General features: G+C 53.7%; 1 protein-coding gene across 2 annotated transcripts in view; it reads right to left on the bottom strand.

The window, feature by feature from the left end:
* Positions 1 to 56: 56 nt before the first annotated feature.
* Positions 57 to 20,343, bottom strand: part of LOC311117525 (nuclear pore complex protein Nup107-like) — a 28,046-nt gene continuing 7,759 nt past the window's right edge. The window contains exons 11-26 of one of the 2 annotated variants that reach the window (XM_084192446.1): positions 20,252 to 20,330; positions 19,990 to 20,103; positions 19,689 to 19,779; positions 18,059 to 18,198; positions 17,291 to 17,436; positions 16,978 to 17,026; positions 14,859 to 14,928; positions 14,200 to 14,315; positions 12,605 to 12,794; positions 11,417 to 11,529; positions 2,805 to 2,907; positions 2,275 to 2,435; positions 2,036 to 2,161; positions 1,721 to 1,834; positions 1,392 to 1,559; positions 57 to 292 (exon numbers count right to left, since the gene is read on the bottom strand). In XM_084192446.1, the coding sequence (XP_084048572.1) occupies positions 185 to 292; positions 1,392 to 1,559; positions 1,721 to 1,834; positions 2,036 to 2,161; positions 2,275 to 2,435; positions 2,805 to 2,907; positions 11,417 to 11,529; positions 12,605 to 12,794; positions 14,200 to 14,315; positions 14,859 to 14,928; positions 16,978 to 17,026; positions 17,291 to 17,436; positions 18,059 to 18,198; positions 19,689 to 19,779; positions 19,990 to 20,103; positions 20,252 to 20,330 (1,888 nt within the window). In that variant the 3' untranslated portion in view covers positions 57 to 184. Of the gene's footprint in view, positions 293 to 1,391; positions 1,560 to 1,720; positions 1,835 to 2,035; positions 2,162 to 2,274; positions 2,436 to 2,804; positions 2,908 to 11,416; positions 11,530 to 12,604; positions 12,795 to 14,199; positions 14,316 to 14,858; positions 14,929 to 16,977; positions 17,027 to 17,290; positions 17,437 to 18,058; positions 18,610 to 19,688; positions 19,780 to 19,989; positions 20,104 to 20,251; positions 20,331 to 20,343 lie in introns of both variants that reach the window. The other variant, XM_084192445.1, reaches the window with a different exon arrangement.

The raw sequence follows: 20,343 nt of genomic DNA, 5'->3' as shown, positions 1-20,343 counted from the left end.
CTAGATTCAGATACGGATTTGCATCCAGCCTGTGCACGGCCCAAAGACAAACAATATTTCAGTCAAGTCACTTTTATTGTATACAAAAATGCAGAAAATCATTCACTCCATTACTTAAATTTGGCAACAACAAAAACAAAAAGAACACAAAAAAAAAGAAACCAAATGTCCAGGTGGGGTGTATTTATGGTTGGATCTCGTACCCCAGCGGGTCCAGATTCTTATCCAATAAGAGAAGAGACGACTCCCTCATCTTCTGAAGGAACTTCCTCAGCTCATCCTTGGAGAACACCTGAGACAGAGAGACAGAGAGAGAGGAGAACATAGTTAGCAAAAAGAAGAAGAGGATGGGGTCTGCTAAATGACGTTAATGTGCCCTTGAGCAAGGCACTTAACCCTAATTGCTCCTGTAAGTCGCTCTGGATAAGAGCGTCTGCTAAATGACTAAAATGTAATGTAAATGTAAAGTAGAAGAGTGGAAGAGGAGACAGCAATACAGTGACAGGGAGAGATGCTGTAAGATGGTGTTGATATTGTATTGAGCTATAATGCTGTGAGATGGTGTTGATGTTGTATTGAGCTATAATGCTGTGAGATGGTGTTGATGTTGTATTGAGCTATAATGCTGTGAGATGGTGTTGATATTGTATTGAGCTATAATGCTGTAAGATGGTGTTGATATTGTATTGAGCTATAATGCTGTGAGATGTTGATATTGTATTGAGCTATAATGCTGTGAGATGGTGTTGATGTTGTATTGAGCTATAATGCTGTGAGATGGTGTTGATGTTGTATTGAGCTATAATGCTGTGAGATGGTGTTGATATTGTATTGAGCTATAATGCTGTGAGATGGTGTTGATGTTGTATTGAGCTATAATGCTGTGAGATGGTGTTGATATTGTATTGAGCTATAATGCTGTAAGATGGTGTTGATATTGTATTGAGCTATAATGCTGTGAGATGTTGATATTGTATTGAGCTATAATGCTGTGAGATGGTGTTGATATTGTATTGAGCTATAATGTTGAAGTCGATAGGCCAGGCTCACACTCAACCACTGTCTACCCAGAGCTTCAGCTTCACTGGTGCTGCATTCCAATAGTCTAAAGTGGGTTCCTCTCCTAGTCGCATTGCCTTCGTCAGCAGCACTGATGTGAAAGAACTGGACAGGTGTCAGATGACCGTGGAAGAGAGGAAGCCACACTAGACTATTAAGTGAATCTCAATAGTGTTTCCTTGAAGTCACAGTAGACTTGAGAAGCAGATGGTGGGCAGACAAAAGGAAAGGAGACAGAGAGGGGAGAGGATGAAGCCACTGTCGACTGAATTGAGATGCCCTCAGCCCAGGTCAGACCACAGAAATATAATTTCTAGACTAACAGTACAGACCTCATAGAGGCGGTGTTGGTCTGAGGCGATGATATCAGCCAGTCTGAGATTCTCCTGGTGGCGTTGTGTTCTCTGCAGTACTGTCTGCAACAGGAAGGACATCATGGGCAGACAGAGTCTACGGAGCAGCACCATCTGGTGGCCTCTCTCCGGGTCCTCCTCCGTATCCTGGAATAGAACAAGTGGTAGAAGTAATAATGTGTACCTAAGAAAGAACACAGTTGTACTGGAGACAGAGTTAATACAGGCTCAAAACGCTAACCTAGCGCTGAGCCCCTCACGCCACCAATCACTAACGGTAATACTCAGATACAGACAGGCACACACACCTCTCTGACGTCGACCATCCAGCCCCCGTCCACAAACAGCAGGACGTTGTAGATTCTCTCCTTCACGTCTTCAGTCAGAGCCTCCAGACGGCCGGTCCAGTTGTCGTGTTCCATCTACAGGAGAGGAGGTCACACTTTAACACCCTTTTTTGTTTTGTTTTTTTATGTAGTCAATAGGCTGTTACGCTAAATAATAGCGTTGCTAGCATTAGCGTTCTTAGTCTGCTCCAGGACCAGCTACTCTAACAAATTAAAACTCCTCACCAGTTCTACCGTAACACAGAGACTGATCTGGGATCAGAGTGTATCGTGTACCTGGTACTCCTTCTCCTTCATCTCGAAGGCCACCTTCTCAGTGAACTTGGCCTGGGCCGGGGGGCTGGGCTTCTGAGGGGGGGAGTTCATGTGATGGAACCACTCATTGAACGCCTCATGAGCTTCCTGGGGGGGGGTAACACACACACACACCTTATACAACTACAGGAGTCCCCTCTAAAAACGTTTAATAAAACAGACGAGTCAATCACAGCGCCTGCGAGAGCTTGTCCCCTCACCAGGTAAGCGCGGATACACAGGTGTTCCCTGATGGCGTTCTCATCCTCTGCAGGAAGGGGCGTGTCCAGGCCTAGCTCCTCCCACTGGCGGTATATCTCCCTCATGGAGTCCTCTGGGACCTTACCAAACACCTCCTTGGCTGCATCGTGTTTCTTAGAGGCTGGAGGAGATGAGAGAGAGAGAGGAGAGATAGCAATGGGTCAACAGCATGGTTGAAAAAGAGGGAGATTTTCAAAAAGGTAGCCAATACAATGCAATGTTTGTATGGGAGAGGAACTATCTCACACAGGAAGCATTGATCTGTTTCAGAACCGTGTGTGTGTGTGTGTGTGTGGTGCGGTGTGTGTGTGTGTGGTGTGTGGTGTGTGGTGTGTGTGTGTGTGTGGTGTGTGTGTTGGGTTGGTGAGTGTGTGTGTGTGTGTGTGTGGTGCGGTGTGGTGTGTGGTGTGTGGTGTGTGGTGTGTGTGTGTGTGTGTGTGTGTGTGTGAGTGTGTGAGTGTGTGAGTGTGTGTGTGTGTGTGTGACGTACCCAGGAACTTCCTCATGATGGCGTTGCTCTGTTTGAGGGCCTCAGCTCTCTGGGCGGGGTCAAACACCAGCCAATCAATCACATCGATCTTCCTCTGGTCCTCCTGGGGTGGGGTAGGGAGGTACAGGGTTAACATGACCACATGGTCCTCCTGGGGGGGGGGGGGGGGGGGGGGGGGGGTAGGGAGGTACAGGGTTAACATGACCACATGGTACTCCTGGGGGGGTAGGGAGGTACAGGGTTAACATGACCACATGGTCCTCCGGGGGGGGGGGGGGGGTAGGGAGGTACAGGGTTAACATGACCACATGGTCCTCCTGGGGGGGGGGGGGGGGGGGTAGGGAGGTATGACCACATGGTCCTCCTGGGGGGGGGGGGGTAGGGAGGTACAGGGTTAACATGACCACATGGTCCTCCTGGGGGGGTAGGGAGGTACAGGGTTAACATGACCACATGGTCCTCCTGGGGGGGGTAGGGAGGTACAGGGTTAACATGACCACATGGTCCTCCTGGGGGGGTAGGGAGGTACAGGGTTAACATGACCACATGGTCCTCCTGGGGGGGTAGGGAGGTACAGGGTTAACATGACCACATGGTCCTCCTGGGGGGGTAGGGAGGTACAGGGTTAACATGACCACATGGTCCTCCTGGGGGGGGTAGGGGGGTACAGGGTTAACATGACCACATGGTCCTCCTGGGGGGGTAGGGAGGTACAGGGTTAACATGACCACATGGTCCTCCTGGGGGGGTAGGGAGGTACAGGGTTAACATGACCACATGGTCCTCCTGGGGGGGGGGTAGGGAGGTACAGGGTTAACATGACCACATGGTCCTCCTGGGGGGGGGGGGGAGGTACAGGGTTAACATGACCACATGGTCCTCCTGGGGGGGGGGGGGGGTAGGGAGGTACAGGGTTAACATGACCACATGGTCCTCCTGGGGGGGGGGAGGTACAGGGTTAACATGACCACATGGTCCTCCTGGGGGGGGGGGAGGTACAGGGTTAACATGACCACATGGTCCTCCTGGGGGGGGTAGGGAGGTACAGGGTTAACATGACCACATGGTCCTCCTGGGGGGGGGGGGGAGGTACAGGGTTAACATGACCACATGGTCCTCCTGGGGGGGGGGGGGGGGGTAGGGAGGTACAGGGTTAACATGACCACATGGTCCTCCTGGGGGGGGGGGGGTAGGGAGGTACAGGGTTAACATGACCACATGGTCCTCCTGGGGGGGGGGGGGGTAGGGAGGTACAGGGTTAACATGACCACATGGTCCTCCTGGGGGGGGGGGGGGGGGGTAGGGAGGTATGACCACATGGTCCTCCTGGGGGGGGGGGGGTAGGGAGGTACAGGGTTAACATGACCACATGGTCCTCCTGGGGGGGTAGGGAGGTACAGGGTTAACATGACCACATGGTCCTCCTGGGGGGGGTAGGGAGGTACAGGGTTAACATGACCACATGGTCCTCCTGGGGGGGTAGGGAGGTACAGGGTTAACATGACCACATGGTCCTCCTGGGGGGGTAGGGAGGTACAGGGTTAACATGACCACATGGTCCTCCTGGGGGGGTAGGGAGGTACAGGGTTAACATGACCACATGGTCCTCCTGGGGGGGGTAGGGGGGTACAGGGTTAACATGACCACATGGTCCTCCTGGGGGGGTAGGGAGGTACAGGGTTAACATGACCACATGGTCCTCCTGGGGGGGTAGGGAGGTACAGGGTTAACATGACCACATGGTCCTCCTGGGGGGGGGGTAGGGAGGTACAGGGTTAACATGACCACATGGTCCTCCTGGGGGGGGGGGGGAGGTACAGGGTTAACATGACCACATGGTCCTCCTGGGGGGGGGGGGGGTAGGGAGGTACAGGGTTAACATGACCACATGGTCCTCCTGGGGGGGGGGAGGTACAGGGTTAACATGACCACATGGTCCTCCTGGGGGGGGGGAGGTACAGGGTTAACATGACCACATGGTCCTCCTGGGGGGGGTAGGGAGGTACAGGGTTAACATGACCACATGGTCCTCCTGGGGGGGGGGGGGAGGTACAGGGTTAACATGACCACATGGTCCTCCTGGGGGGGGGGGGGGGTAGGGAGGTACAGGGTTAACATGACCACATGGTCCTCCTGGGGGGGGGGGGGTAGGGAGGTACAGGGTTAACATGACCACATGGTCCTCCTGGGGGGGGGGGGGGGTAGGGAGGTACAGGGTTAACATGACCACATGGTCCTCCTGGGGGGGGGTAGGGAGGTACAGGGTTAACATGACCACATGGTCCTCCTGGGGGGGGGGGGGGGGGGTAGGGAGGTACAGGGTTAACATGACCACATTGTCCTCCTGGGGGGGGTAGGGAGGTACAGGGTTAACATGACCACATGGTCCTCCTGGGGGGGGGGGGAGGTACAGGGTTAACATGACCACATGGTCCTCCTGGGGGGGTAGGGAGGTACAGGGTCAACATGACCACATGGTCCTCCTGGGGGGGTAGGGAGGTACAGGGTCAACATGACCACATGGTCCTCCTGGGGGGGTAGGGAGGTACAGGGTTAACATGACCACATGGTCCTCCTGGGGGGGGTAGGGAGGTACAGGGTTAACATGACCACATGGTCCTCCTGGGGGGGGTAGGGAGGTACAGGGTTAACATGACCACATGGTCCTCCTGGGGGGTAGGGAGGTACAGGGTTAACATGACCACATGGTCCTCCTGGGTGGGTAGGGAGGTACAGGGTTAACATGACCACATGGTCCTCCTGGGGGGGGTAGGGAGGTACAGGGTTAACATGACCACATGGTCCTCCTGGGGGGGGTAGGGAGGTACAGGGTTAACATGACCACATGGTCCTCCTGGGGGGTGGTAGGGAGGGACAGGGTTAACATGACCACATGGTCCTCCTGGGGGGTGGTAGGGAGGTACAGGGTTAACATGACCACATGGTCCTCCTGGGGGTGGTAGGGAGGTACAGGGTTAACATGACCACATGGTCCTCCTGGGGGGGGGTGGGGGGGTAGGGAGGTACAGGGTTAACATGACCACATGGTCCTCCTGGGGGGGGGGGGGTAGGGAGGTACAGGGTTAACATGACCACATGGTCCTCCTGGGGGGGGGTAGGGAGGTACAGGGTTAACATGACCACATGGTCCTCCTGGGGGGGGTAGGGAGGTACAGGGTCAACATGACCACATGGTCCTCCTGGGGGGGGTAGGGAGGTACAGGGTTAACATGACCACATGGTCCTCCTGGGTGGGGGGGGGAGGTACAGGGTTAACATGACCACATGGTCCTCCTGGGGGTGGGTAGGGAGGTACAGGGTTAACATGACCACATGGTCCTCCTGGGGGGGGGGGGGGGTAGGGAGGTACAGGGTTAACATGACCACATGGTCCTCCTGGGGGGGGTAGGGAGGTACAGGGTTAACATGACCACATGGTCCTCCTGGGGGGGGTAGGGAGGTACAGGGTTAACATGACCACATGGTCCTCCTGGGGGGGGTAGGGAGGTACAGGGTTAACATGACCACATGGTCCTCCTGGGGGGGGGGTAGGGAGGTACAGGGTTAACATGACCACATGGTCCTCCTGGGGGGGGGGAGGTACAGGGTTAACATGACCACATGGTCCTCCTGGGGGGGGGGGTAGGGAGGTACAGGGTTAACATGACCACATGGTCCTCCTGGGGGGGGGGGTAGGGAGGTACAGGGTTAACATGACCACATGGTCCTCCTGGGGGGGGGGAGGTACAGGGTTAACATGACCACATGGTCCTCCTGGGGGGGGGGAGGTACAGGGTTAACATGACCACATGGTCCTCCTGGGGGGGGGGGGGGTAGGGAGGTACAGGGTTAACATGACCACATGGTCCTCCTGGGGGGGGGGGGTACAGGGTTAACATGACCACATGGTCCTCCTGGGGGGGGGGAGGTACAGGGTTAACATGACCACATGGTCCTCCTGGGGGGGGGGGGGTAGGGAGGTACAGGGTTAACATGACCACATGGTCCTCCTGGGGGGGGGGGGTAGGGAGGTACAGGGTTAACATGACCACATGGTCCTCCTGGGGGGGGGGGGGTAGGGAGGTACAGGGTTAACATGACCACATGGTCCTCCTGGGGGGGGGGGGGTAGGGAGGTACAGGGTTAACATGACCACATGGTCCTCCTGGGGGGGGGGAGGTACAGGGTTAACATGACCACATGGTCCTCCTGGGGGGGGGGGGGGTAGGGAGGTACAGGGTTAACATGACCACATGGTCCTCCTGGGGGGGGGGGTAGGGAGGTACAGGGTTAACATGACCACATGGTCCTCCTGGGGGGGGGGGGGGAGGTACAGGGTTAACATGACCACATGGTCCTCCTGGGGGGGGGGGGGGGGTACAGGGTTAACATGACCACATGGTCCTCCTGGGGGGGGGGGAGGTACAGGGTTAACATGACCACATGGTCCTCCTGGGGGGGGGGGGGGAGGTACAGGGTTAACATGACCACATGGTCCTCCTGGGGGGGGGGGGGTAGGGAGGTACAGGGTTAACATGACCACATGGTCCTCCTGGGGGGGGGGGGGGAGGTAAAGGGTTAACATGACCACATGGTCCTCCTGGGGGGGGGGATAGGGAGGTACAGGGTTAACATGACCACATGGTCCTCCTGGGGGGGGTAGGGAGGTACAGGGTCAACATGACCACATGGTCCTCCTGGGGGGGGTAGGGAGGTACAGGGTTAACATGACCACATGGTCCTCCTGGGGGGTAGGGGGGTACAGGGTTAACATGACCACATGGTCCTCCTGGGGGGGGGGGGGGAGGTACAGGGTCAACATGACCACATGGTCCTCCTGGGGGGGGTAGGGAGGTACAGGGTTAACATGACCACATGGTCCTCCTGGGGGGGGGGGGGGGGAGGTACAGGGTTAACATGACCACATGGTCCTCCTGGGGGGGGGGGGGGGTACAGGGTTAACATGACCACATGGTCCTCCTGGGGGGGGGGGAGGTAGGGAGGTACAGGGTTAACATGACCACATGGTCCTCCTGGGGGGGGGGGGGGGGGTAGGGAGGTACAGGGTTAACATGACCACATGGTCCTCCTGGGGGGGGGTAGGGAGGTACAGGGTTAACATGACCACATGGTCCTCCTGGGGGGGTAGGGAGGTACAGGGTTAACATGACCACATGGTCCTCCTGGGGGGGGGGTAGGGAGGTACAGGGTTAACATGACCACATGGTCCTCCTGGGGGGGTAGGGAGGTACAGGGTTAACATGACCACATGGTCCTCCTGGGGGGGGGGGGGTACAGGGTTAACATGACCACATGGTCCTCCTGGGGGGGTAGGGAGGTACAGGGTTAACATGACCACATGGTCCTCCTGGGGGGGGGGGGGTACAGGGTTAACATGACCACATGGTCCTCCTGGGGGGGGGGGGTACAGGGTTAACATGACCACATGGTCCTCCTGGGGGGGTAGGGAGGTACAGGGTTAACATGACCACATGGTCCTCCTGGGGGGGTAGGGAGGTACAGGGTTAACATGACCACATGGTCCTCCTGGGGGGGGGGTAGGGAGGTACAGGGTTAACATGACCACATGGTCCTCCTGGGGGGGGGGTAGGGAGGTACAGGGTTAACATGACCACATGGTCCTCCTGGGGGGGGGGGGGTAGGGAGGTACAGGGTTAACATGACCACATGGTCCTCCTGGGGGGGGGGGGGGGGTAGGGAGGTACAGGGTTAACATGACCACATGGTCCTCCTGGGGGGGGGGGGTAGGGAGGTACAGGGTTAACATGACCACATGGTCCTCCTGGGGGGGGGGGGTAGGGAGGTACAGGGTTAACATGACCACATTGTCCTCCTGGGGGGGGGTAGGGAGGTACAGGGTTAACATGACCACATGGTCCTCCTGGGGGGTAGGGAGGTACAGGGTTAACATGACCACATGGTCCTCCTGGGGGGGGGGGGGGGGGGTAGGGAGGTACAGGGTTAACATGACCACATTGTCCTCCTGGGGGGGGTAGGGAGGTACAGGGTTAACATGACCACATGGTCCTCCTGGGGGGGGGGGAGGTACAGGGTTAACATGACCACATGGTCCTCCTGGGGGGGGTAGGGAGGTACAGGGTCAACATGACCACATGGTCCTCCTGGGGGGGAGTAGGGAGGTACAGGGTTAACATGACCACATGGTCCTCCTGGGGGGGGGGTAGGGAGGTACAGGGTTAACATGACCACATGGTCCTCCTGGGGGGGTAGGGAGGTACAGGGTTAACATGACCACATGGTCCTCCTGGGTGGGGGGGGGAGGTACAGGGTTAACATGACCACATGGTCCTCCTGGGGGGGGTAGGGAGGTACAGGGTCAACATGACCACATGGTCCTCCTGGGGGGGAGTAGGGAGGTACAGGGTTAACATGACCACATGGTCCTCCTGGGGGGGGGGTAGGGAGGTACAGGGTTAACATGACCACATGGTCCTCCTGGGGGGGTAGGGAGGTACAGGGTTAACATGACCACATGGTCCTCCTGGGTGGGGGGGGGAGGTACAGGGTTAACATGACCACATGGTCCTCCTGGGGGTGGGTAGGGAGGTACAGGGTTAACATGACCACATGGTCCTCCTGGGGGGGGGGGGGGGGTAGGGAGGTACAGGGTTAACATGACCACATGGTCCTCCTGGGGGGGGGTAGGGAGGTACAGGGTTAACATGACCACATGGTCCTCCTGGGGGGGGTAGGGAGGTACAGGGTTAACATGACCACATGGTCCTCCTGGGGGGGGGTAGGGAGGTACAGGGTTAACATGACCACATGGTCCTCCTGGGGGGGGGGAGGTACAGGGTTAACATGACCACATGGTCCTCCTGGGGGGGGGGAGGTACAGGGTTAACATGACCACATGGTCCTCCTGGGGGGGGGAGGTACAGGGTTAACATGACCACATGGTCCTCCTGGGGGGGGGGGGGTAGGGAGGTACAGGGTTAACATGACCACATGGTCCTCCTGGGGGGGGGGGGGGGGGGGTACAGGGTTAACATGACCACATGGTCCTCCTGGGGGGGGGGGGGGGGGGTACAGGGTTAACATGACCACATGGTCCTCCTGGGGGGGGGGGGGGGTAGGGAGGTACAGGGTTAACATGACCACATGGTCCTCCTGGGGGGGGGGGGGGGGGTACAGGGTTAACATGACCACATGGTCCTCCTGGGGGGGGGGGGGTAGGGAGGTACAGGGTTAACATGACCACATGGTCCTCCTGGGGGGGGGGGGGGGAGGTACAGGGTTAACATGACCACATGGTCCTCCTGGGGGGGGGGGGGAGGTACAGGGTTAACATGACCACATGGTCCTCCTGGGGGGGGGGGAGGTACAGGGTTAACATGACCACATGGTCCTCCTGGGGGGGGGGGGGGGAGGTACAGGGTTAACATGACCACATGGTCCTCCTGGGGGGGGGGGGGAGGTACAGGGTTAACATGACCACATGGTCCTCCTGGGGGGGGGGGGGGTAGGGAGGTACAGGGTTAACATGACCACATGGTCCTCCTGGGGGGGGGATAGGGAGGTACAGGGTTAACATGACCACATGGTCCTCCTGGGGGGGGGGAGGTACAGGGTTAACATGACCACATGGTCCTCATGGGGGGGGGGGGGGTACAGGGTTAACATGACCACATGGTCCTCCTGGGGGGGTAGGGAGGTACAGGGTTAACATGACCACATGGTCCTCCTGGGGGGGGTAGGGAGGTACAGGGTTAACATGACCACATGGTCCTCCTGGGGGGGGTAGGGAGGTACAGGGTTAACATGACCACATGGTCCTCCTGGGGGGGGGGGGGTAGGGAGGTACAGGGTTAACATGACCACATGGTCCTCCTGGGGGGGGGGGGGGGAGGTACAGGGTTAACATGACCACATGGTCCTCCTGGGGGGGGGGGGGAGGTACAGGGTTAACATGACCACATGGTCCTCCTGGGGGGGGGGGAGGTACAGGGTTAACATGACCACATGGTCCTCCTGGGGGGGGGGGGGGGAGGTACAGGGTTAACATGACCACATGGTCCTCCTGGGGGGGGGGGGGAGGTACAGGGTTAACATGACCACATGGTCCTCCTGGGGGGGGGGGGGGTAGGGAGGTACAGGGTTAACATGACCACATGGTCCTCCTGGGGGGGGGATAGGGAGGTACAGGGTTAACATGACCACATGGTCCTCCTGGGGGGGGGGAGGTACAGGGTTAACATGACCACATGGTCCTCATGGGGGGGGGGGGGTACAGGGTTAACATGACCACATGGTCCTCCTGGGGGGGTAGGGAGGTACAGGGTTAACATGACCACATGGTCCTCCTGGGGGGGGTAGGGAGGTACAGGGTTAACATGACCACATGGTCCTCCTGGGGGGGGTAGGGAGGTACAGGGTTAACATGACCACATGGTGTTGGTGTTTCTCCTTCGTACCGCTGAGGTGCCAGTGTGTGTTTCGTACCGTTGAGGTGCCAGTGTGTGTGTGTGTTTCGTACCGCTGAGGTGCCAGTGTGTGTGTGTGTTTCGTACCGCTGAGGTGCCAGTGTGTGTTTCGTACCGCTGAGGTGCCAGTGTGTGTGTGTTTCGTACCGCTGAGGTGCCAGTGTCCAGTGCAGGGGTGAGGTCATGATGAGCGAAGTCCTCAGTGTCTCTCTCTCTGATGTTCTCCACCACCATCTTAGTGACCGCTGCCACGTCCAGACCTGACCACAACACAACACTTAGATACCTGGACCTTTAAAAAGGTGCAATATGCAGAAATCGCTCCGCCATTTCCTGGATGCTAAAATTCTAATAGTTTGCCTAATTTCAGTTTATATGACAAAACAAGCCAGTGTTGTGTAGAGAATCATTGGACCATCTAAACCGCTGTGAAATATATTTTCAATAACCAAAAATATTGTATTTTCAGCCATTTGAAGCTGGTGTAAAAAACCGAAAGTAAGATGCAAAAACTAAATTTAAGAACGGGGAGCATAGAAATAACACACATAGAACAGATCTACCGCTTCTTAGACTTGCTTTCAATGAGAATGACAGATCTAGAACTCAGATTTCTATGTGCATTTGGTCAGGTTGCACAAACATTTACATATTGCAGGTTTAACACATTGTTTTCCCCCCCCCTTCCTACAGTCCATAGCTGCAGAAAAGCGAAAGTCTACATGGTCCATTTTAACATATTTACCAACCTAATTTAATTGCCGGTTGTCGAATCTCAGATGAATGTCAGACTGACTGTAGCTTTAGACCAGGGGGCCCATTCCATCCCCGCTGGAGATTTGAGTATTTAGTATGTGTATTATATATTTTTTAATGTATTTTTTTAGTTTTTTGGGGAGATAAACAATCTTAAAATCGACATTGATATTACTAAAACCTAATCAAAACTGGGTAGAAATGATAATGAACCTACAGTCGTTTCTAGTCCCGTCACTCTGTCCAGCTTGATAACAGTCGTATCTAGTCCCGTCACTCTGTCCAGCTTGATAACAGTCGTATCTAGTCCCGTCACTCTTTCCAGCTTGATAACAGTCATCGAACCAAAAGCTAGACAGTCGGGAAGCATCGGAAATTCCAAAAGTGATGGATAGAGGACTTATTTTCAGCAAATTTCAATGGCCAGGAAATATAATACATTTTAAGTGCGGTCCTCCGGACCTCGGTGAAGACCAAATGTGGCCCGCAGGGAAAAAATGTGTTTGCCACCCCTGCTTTAGACTAAAGGAACCCCCCCCCCCCCCACTCGTCCCAGCAGCCTCTGTGAGAGACACTGACCTGCCTCCCTGGCCAGCTCCAGACAGCGTTGTCTCTGGTCAGCCTCGGCGACCTCCTCCAGGAAGTGAGCGTACTGGGCGGTGCCAATGTCTGACGGCAGGTGACTGACATAGAAGGCGATCAGATCCACCTGCTTCTCCCTCATCAACAGAGAGACGTAGGCCTTCAGGACATCCACCGACACCTCCTCCTGATTAGGGGAGAACATGAGTGGAGGGATTAGGGGTAGGGGGGGAACGGATATGTGGATTGTGGAAGGTGGTGTGTGTGAGGAATGGTTGATGTTTATATAGGTGTATGACAGCAAAAGTGTGTTTCTCTCTCTCTCTCTGTGTGTGTGTGTGTGTGTGTGTGTGTGTGTGTGTGTGTAGATGATACCTTGAGCTGCATGCCCAGGCGACGGTAGAACAGCACGGTGTGTGTGTGTGTGTGTGTGTGTGTGTGTGTGTAGATGATACCTTGAGCTGCATGCCCAGGCGACGGTAGAACAGCACGGTGTGTGTGTGTGTGTGTGTGTGTGTAGATGATACCTTGAGCTGCATGCCCAGGCGACGGTAGAACACGGTGTGTGTGTGTGTGTGTGTGTGTGTGTAGATGATACCTTGAGCTGCATGCCCAGGCTACGGTAGAATAGCACGGTGTGTGTGTGTGTGTGTAGATGATACCTTGAGCTGCATGCCCAGGCGACGGTAGAATAGCACGGTGTGTGTGTGTGTGTGTGTGTGTGTGTGTGTAGATGATACCTTGAGCTGCATGCCCAGGCGACGGTAGAACAGCACGGTGTGTGTGTGTGTGTGTGTGTGTGTGTGTGTGTGTAGATGATACCTTGAGCTGCATGCCCAGGCTACGGTAGAACAACACGGTGTGTGTGTGTGTGTGTGTGTGTAGATGATACCTTGAGCTGCATGCCCAGGCTACGGTAGAACAGCACGGTGTGTGTGTGTGTGTGTGTGTGTAGATGATACCTTGAGCTGCATGCCCAGGCGACGGTAGAACAGCACGGTGTGTGTGTGTGTGTGTGTGTAGATGATACCTTGAGCTGCATGCCCAGGCGACGGTAGAACAACACGGTGTGTGTGTGTGTGTGTGTGTGTGTGTGTGTGTGTGTAGATGATACCTTGAGCTGCATGCCCAGGCGACGGTAGAACAGCACGGTGTGTGTGTGTGTGTAGATGAGACCTTGAGCTGCATGCCCAGGCTACGGTAGAACAGCACGGTGTGTGTGTGTGTGTGTGTGTAGATGATACCTTGAGCTGCATGCCCAGGCTACGGTAGAACACCACGGTGTGTGTGTGTGTGTGTGTGTGTGTGTAGATGATACCTTGAGCTGCATGCCCAGGCTACGGTAGAACAGCACGGTGTGTGTGTGTGTGTAGATGATACCTTGAGCTGCATGCCCAGGCTACGGTAGAACAGCACGGTGTGTGTGTGTGTGTGTGTGTGTGTGTGTGTAGATGATACCTTGAGCTGCATGCCCAGGCTACGGTAGAACAGCACGGTGTGTGTGTGTGTGTGGAGATGATACCTTGAGCTGCATGCCCAGGCTACGGTAGAACAGCACGGTGTGTGTGTGTGTGTGTGTGTGGAGATGATACCTTGAGCTGCATGCCCAGGCTACGGTAGAATAGCAGCAGGTGAGTCATGAATCGCAGCAGGTGAGAGGGCAGCGCTGGACTCCTGGTCAACCAGTTACTGAACTCCTCCAGGAGACCTGACACACAAAATACTGTTTTATACTGGGACCGTTTCATAAAGCAGTAACATACCTGCAGTAACCAGAACCACAAAGTCCAACTGGATACCGACTGACTACCTCATGTACCTGATAACCAGAATCACAGTCCAACTGGATACCGACTGACTACCTCATGACTTTCGTCTGTCTGTACGGTCTTTCCATAGGCTGACACAGACATGGCCATGGATTTAAAGTAACGGTCCAGAGAAAAATCTCACTTTTAAAAGTTATATTCATAATAAATAATGTTGTTGACTCGTCCTATACTTATAATTTGTGGCCAAAGCATAAATTGGAGGAAGAAACACAAAAACACTTTAAAAAACCCATCTCAAACTGACCATTTAAAAAAAAATGCTTGCCATTTCCTCATAGAGGCTCATTGGCTGCTTTTTAACATAATTAAACAATAGTAAGGAAAACTATTTCACTCACATTGTAATTAATTATAGGTCATATTTCATAAAAATGTGGAAACACTAAAACCGTTCCTTTAAGGTTATTAAACAGACTCACCATCCAGGTCTCCCAGGATGACCAACTTCTGGATGATGTGGTAATGTTCTTTGGTCTCCTCCAGGACTTTCTGTGGAGAAGAAGGAAGGAGACATTCAGGGTCTTTCACAGGACTATGGGAGTCCGTAAGACTGGTCTGATGTACACAGCTAGCAGACTGGTCCGATGTACACAGCTAGCAGACTGGTCCGATGTACACAGCTAGCAGACTGGTCTGAGGTACACAGCTAGCAGACTGGTCCGATGTACACAGCTAGCAGACTGGTCCGATGTCCACAGCTAGCAGACTGGTCTGATGTACCCAGCTAGCAGACTGGTCTGATGTCCCCAGCTAGCAGACTGGTCTGATGTCCACAGCTAGCAGACTGGTCTGATGTACCCAGCTAGCAGACTGGTCTGATGTACCCAGCTAGCAGACTGGTCTGATGTCCACAGCTAGCAGACTGGTCTGATGTCCACAGCTAGCAGACTGGTCTGATGTCCACAGCTAGCAGACTGGTCTGATGTACACAGCTAGCAGACTGGTCTGATGTCCACAGCTAGCAGACTGGTCTGATGTGCACAGCTAGCAGACTGGTCTGATGTCCACAGCTAGCAGACTGGTCTGATGTGCACAGCTAGCAGACTGGTCTGATGTCCACAGCTAGCAGACTGGTCTGAGGTACACAGCTAGCAGACTGGTCTGATGTCCACAGCTAGCAGACTGGTCTGATGTGCACAGCTAGCAGACTGGTCTGATGTCCACAGCTAGCAGACTGGTCTGATGTACACAGCTAGCAGACTGGTCTGATGTCCACAGCTAGCAGACTGGTCTGATGTACACAGCTAGCAGACTGGTCTGATGTACATAGCTAGCAGACTGGTCTGATGTACATAGTTAGCAGACTGGTCTGATGTACACTACCGGTCAAAAGTTTGGGGTCACTTAGAAATGTCCTTGTTTTTGAAAGAAAAGCAAATTTTTTGTCCATTAAAATAACATTAAATTGATCAGAAATACAGTGTAGACATTGTTAATGTTGTAAATGGCTATTGTAGCTGGAAACGGCTGATTTGAAATGGAATATCTACGTAGGCGTACAGAGGCCCATTATCAGCAACCATCAGTCCTGTGTTCCAATGGCATGTTGTGTTTGCTAATCCAAGTTTATCATTTTAAAAGGCTAATTGATCATTAGAAAACCCTTTTGCAAAAAAACTGCTGTGCTAACATAATTGCAAAAGGGTTTTCTAATGATCAATTAGCCTTTTAAAATGATAAACTTGGATTAGCAAACACAACGTGCCATTGGAACACAGGACTGATGGTTGCTGATAATGGGCCTCTGTACGCCTACGTAGATATTCCATTTCAAATCAGCCGTTTCCAGCTACAATAGCCATTTACAACATTAACAATGTCTACACTGTATTTCTGATCAATTATGTTATTTTAAAAATGGACAAAAAAAATAATAATTTGCTTTTCTTTCGAAAACTAGGACATCTCTAAGTGACCCCAAACTTTTGAACGGTAGTGTACCCAGCTAGCAGACTGGTCTGATGTCCACACAGCTAGCAGACTGGTCTGATGTACACAGCTAGCAGACTGGTCTGATGTACACAGCTAGCAGACTGGTCCGATGTACACAGCTAGCAGACTGGTCTGATGTACACAGCTAGCAGACTGGTCTGATGTACACAGCTAGCAGACTGGTCCGATGTCCACACAGCTAGCAGACTGGTCCGATGTCCACAGCTAGCAGACTGGTCTGATGTACACAGCTAGCAGACTGGTCTGATGTACACAGCTAGCAGACTGGTCTGATGTCCACACAGCTAGCAGACTGGTCTGATGTACACAGCTAGCAGACTGGTCTGATGTACACAGCTAGCAGACTGGTCCGATGTCCACACAGCTAGCAGACTGGTCCGATGTCCACAGCTAGCAGACTGGTCTGATGTACACAGCTAGCAGACTGGTCTGATGTACACAGCTAGCAGACTGGTCTGATGTACACAGCTAGCAGACTGGTCTGATGTCCACACAGCTAGCAGACTGGTCTGATGTACACAGCTAGCAGACTGGTCTGATGTCCACAGCTAGCTAGTTTGACAGAGCAGACAAACAGATGCTCACCTTTGACTCTGTTGCTAGCAGCTCCTCAAACACCTTCTCTAGTGTCCAGCTGGAGAGAAAAGGGAGAGATATTACCATTTGCATTTAGAAATATAAGCTGATGCACTGAGGAAGGTTAGGGTCCTGATACCCAGCCCTCCGCTGCCTCTACTAGAGGATGGGGGTCTTACTGGCCTCCAGGTATTCTCTACTAGAGGGTATTTTACTTGACCTCCAGGTATTCTCTACTAGAGGATGTATTCTCTAGGCAGGGCTGCCCACTAAAGTATATTGTCCCTGGGTAAGGCTACCTACTAGAGGCTGGGGATCTTACTTGGCCTCCAGGTATTCTCGTGGCAGCTCCTCCAGCTCCTCGCTGCCCATTCCTGAGGACCTTATCTCCTGTTCCACCAGAGAGTCTACCAGGACCCTGAAGTAGGCCCACACACTGTCCTCCCACGACTCACACACTGGGAGCAGCTAGAGGAGAGAGAGACAAATCAGTCCATTACCAGTCGAGCATAGTCCTGGCCATTACCAGTCGAGCATAGTCCTGGCCATTACCAGTCGAGCATAGTCCTGGCCATTACCAGTCGAGCATAGTCCTGGCCATTACCAGTCGAGCATAGTCCTGGCCATTACCAGTCGAGCATAGTCCTGGCCATTACCAGTCGAGCATAGTCCTGGCCATTACCAGTCGAGCATAGTCCTGTCTTATGTGAACATTGTTGTTATAGGTTTACTTTGACAAGGTGTTTCAGCTTTCCCTGAGACACACCACCCTCCTCCACCAGACACCCCCCTCCTCCACCAGACACCCCCCTCCTCCACATGACACCCCCCTCCTCCACATGACACCCCCCTCCTCCACATGACACCCCCCTCCTCCACATGACACCCCCCTCCTCCACATGACACCCCCCTCCTCCACATGACACACCCCCCTCCTCCACATGACACCCCCCTCCTCCACATGACACCCCCCTCCTCCACATGACACCCCCCTCCTCCACATGACACCCCCCTCCTCCACATGACACCCCCCTCCTCCACATGACACCACCCAGAGAGGGGGCTCAGGGAGATACACCACACTACATACCCGTTTGAGGTTCCCACTCAGAACAGCGTAGATGGCCCTCTCATATCTGCTGAAGTGTTCGTCGTCAGCCATCCTCCAACAGCACACCTTCCATACACAGCGGTGAGGGTTCCCCTCCACTGGTAGCAGCTCTGCACCGCCTGGACACACACACCCCGCAGTTCCATTACAGACCATACACAGCGGTGAGGGTTCCCCTCCACTGGTAGCAGCTCTGCACCGCCTGGACACACCCCGCAGTTCCATTACAGACCATACACAGCGGTGAGGGTTCCCCTCCACTGGTAGCAGCTCTGCACCGCCTGGACACACACACCCCGCAGTTCCATTACAGACCATACACAGCGGTGAGGGTTCCCCTCCACTGGTAGCAGCTCTGCACCGCCTGGACACACCCCTCAGTTCCATTACAGACCATACACAGCGGTGAGGGTTCCCCTCCACTGGTAGCAGCTCTGCACCGCCTGGACACACACACACACCCCTCAGTTCCATTACAGACCATACACAGCGGTGAGGGTTCCCCTCCACTGGTAGCAGCTCTGCACCGCCTGGGGACACCCCGCAGTTCCATTACAGACCATACATAGGGACGTGTGTTTAGGGCTGTTATGGTGACCGGATTACCGCCACAAGTCATGACCGCAGTCACATTCCACGTGAGTGTTTTTAGTCACGGTAACTAGGCTTCTCCAAGCTCTGATGCTGCTGGTCATTAGTAGCCTTCCTAACTTGCTAACTGCCTGGTACTCAGCACTCTATTGTCCCTCTAAATCACTCTGACATCAATGCAAATCTAATCAAACACTTCATGAGAGCCCATGAGCTCACGTTGCGCAACATTTCTATAGGCTGTGCTATTGCTTGAGAAAACAGAGTGATGGCCTCTATTAAAAAGAGGAGGATCCCATCAGCTTTCTATAGGCTAGGCCTACTATATTTATTTATCTACTTTCCTAATATTAAGCACACTGCTTCGCTTTACAACAGGAGTATAGCCTACCTGGCTGGCATGAAACTGAACCACGGGAAAAGCTTCCTCCATTCGCTATTTAAGTGCATAGATGACATGGATTTATTTTTCCGCATGTGCACACTCCCTCAAATCGTTTGGAGAAAATATCCTCTCTATTTTATTCAGCTTTGTTCAATTGTATTCTTCATACTATAAAATAATGCCACGGGATTTCTAAGCAGATCTGGTCTGCTAAATGAACTAGTGTAGCCCACAGCCGTATGGCAGAGCCAGATCAGGGCATAACATAAGGACGACTCAGAGTATGCTATTCTGTTCTTCTGAAATAGACTACATTTTCTTCATATCATGTTTCTTTAGACCTGTCTAAAATAAATAATGGGATTTATTGTGAAGGTGTAGGCTATATTACATGGATTTAGTAGACTTTTTTTTAAAATATAGATGTTCCAAAAGGTCTGCATCAATGGCTTGTAGGCTATGAATGTTAGCCAGGAGATGCTAAACATTTGTATGTTAATTAAAAACGGTCAATTACCGTGAGACCGGCAGTTATTTGCTTGACAATCACCCGGCTGACAAAATGTCATGACCGCCACAGCCCTACTTGTGTTAAACATGTGTTGGGGTGAGAGTGTAAGGTTGAGAACTGACCTCCGTTGATGTTGGGGTCGTGGTAAAGCTTCCATCCCTCCAGAGTAGCAGCCCTCCATGCCTGTCCACAGCGCTTACAAAGCCTCTGGGCCTACACACAAACACACACACCACTGAGACTAGAAATCCGCTCAGTATACCCTCCCGTCCACCAGGTGGCGCCGTACTGAGATCTGTCTCAAATGACACCCTTATTACCTGTATAGTGCACTACTTTTGACCAGAGCCAAGAGGTCTCTGGTCTAAAGTAGTGCACTACACAGGGAATAGGGTGTTATTTGGGAGGCGGCCGGCGTCTCACCTCGTCCGTCATGCCCGCTCTGAGGAGGGTGAACAGGTACTTCAGCAGCCTGGCGTCATCCTCCCTGTCCAGGTCTGCCAGGGGACGCTTCTGTCTGATGGGGGCGTCGGGGTCCTAAAGACAGACAGAGTTACTTTACGTTCTAAGTAAAACAACGTATTCCCTATCATGGCACAAGAGCATGTGTCTGTAGGAGAGGGAGTGTGTGTGAGTGTGTGTGTGAGTGTGTGTGTATGTATGAGAGCTAGATAGCCCCTCCTACCAGCTCAGTAACCAGGGGAACATTGAAGCCTGTGCTGGATGCGTTTCTCCTCTGTTTCAGAGCATGAAGGGTATTCTCCCTGAAAGTCAAAC

This window comes from Coregonus lavaretus (assembly GCF_964263955.1).
Source record: "Coregonus lavaretus genome assembly, contig: HAP1_SCAFFOLD_175, whole genome shotgun sequence".
NCBI lineage: Eukaryota > Metazoa > Chordata > Actinopteri > Salmoniformes > Salmonidae > Coregonus > Coregonus lavaretus.
Note: the sequence above shows the minus strand (reverse complement) of the source record. Positions and strands in the feature narration are given on the sequence as shown.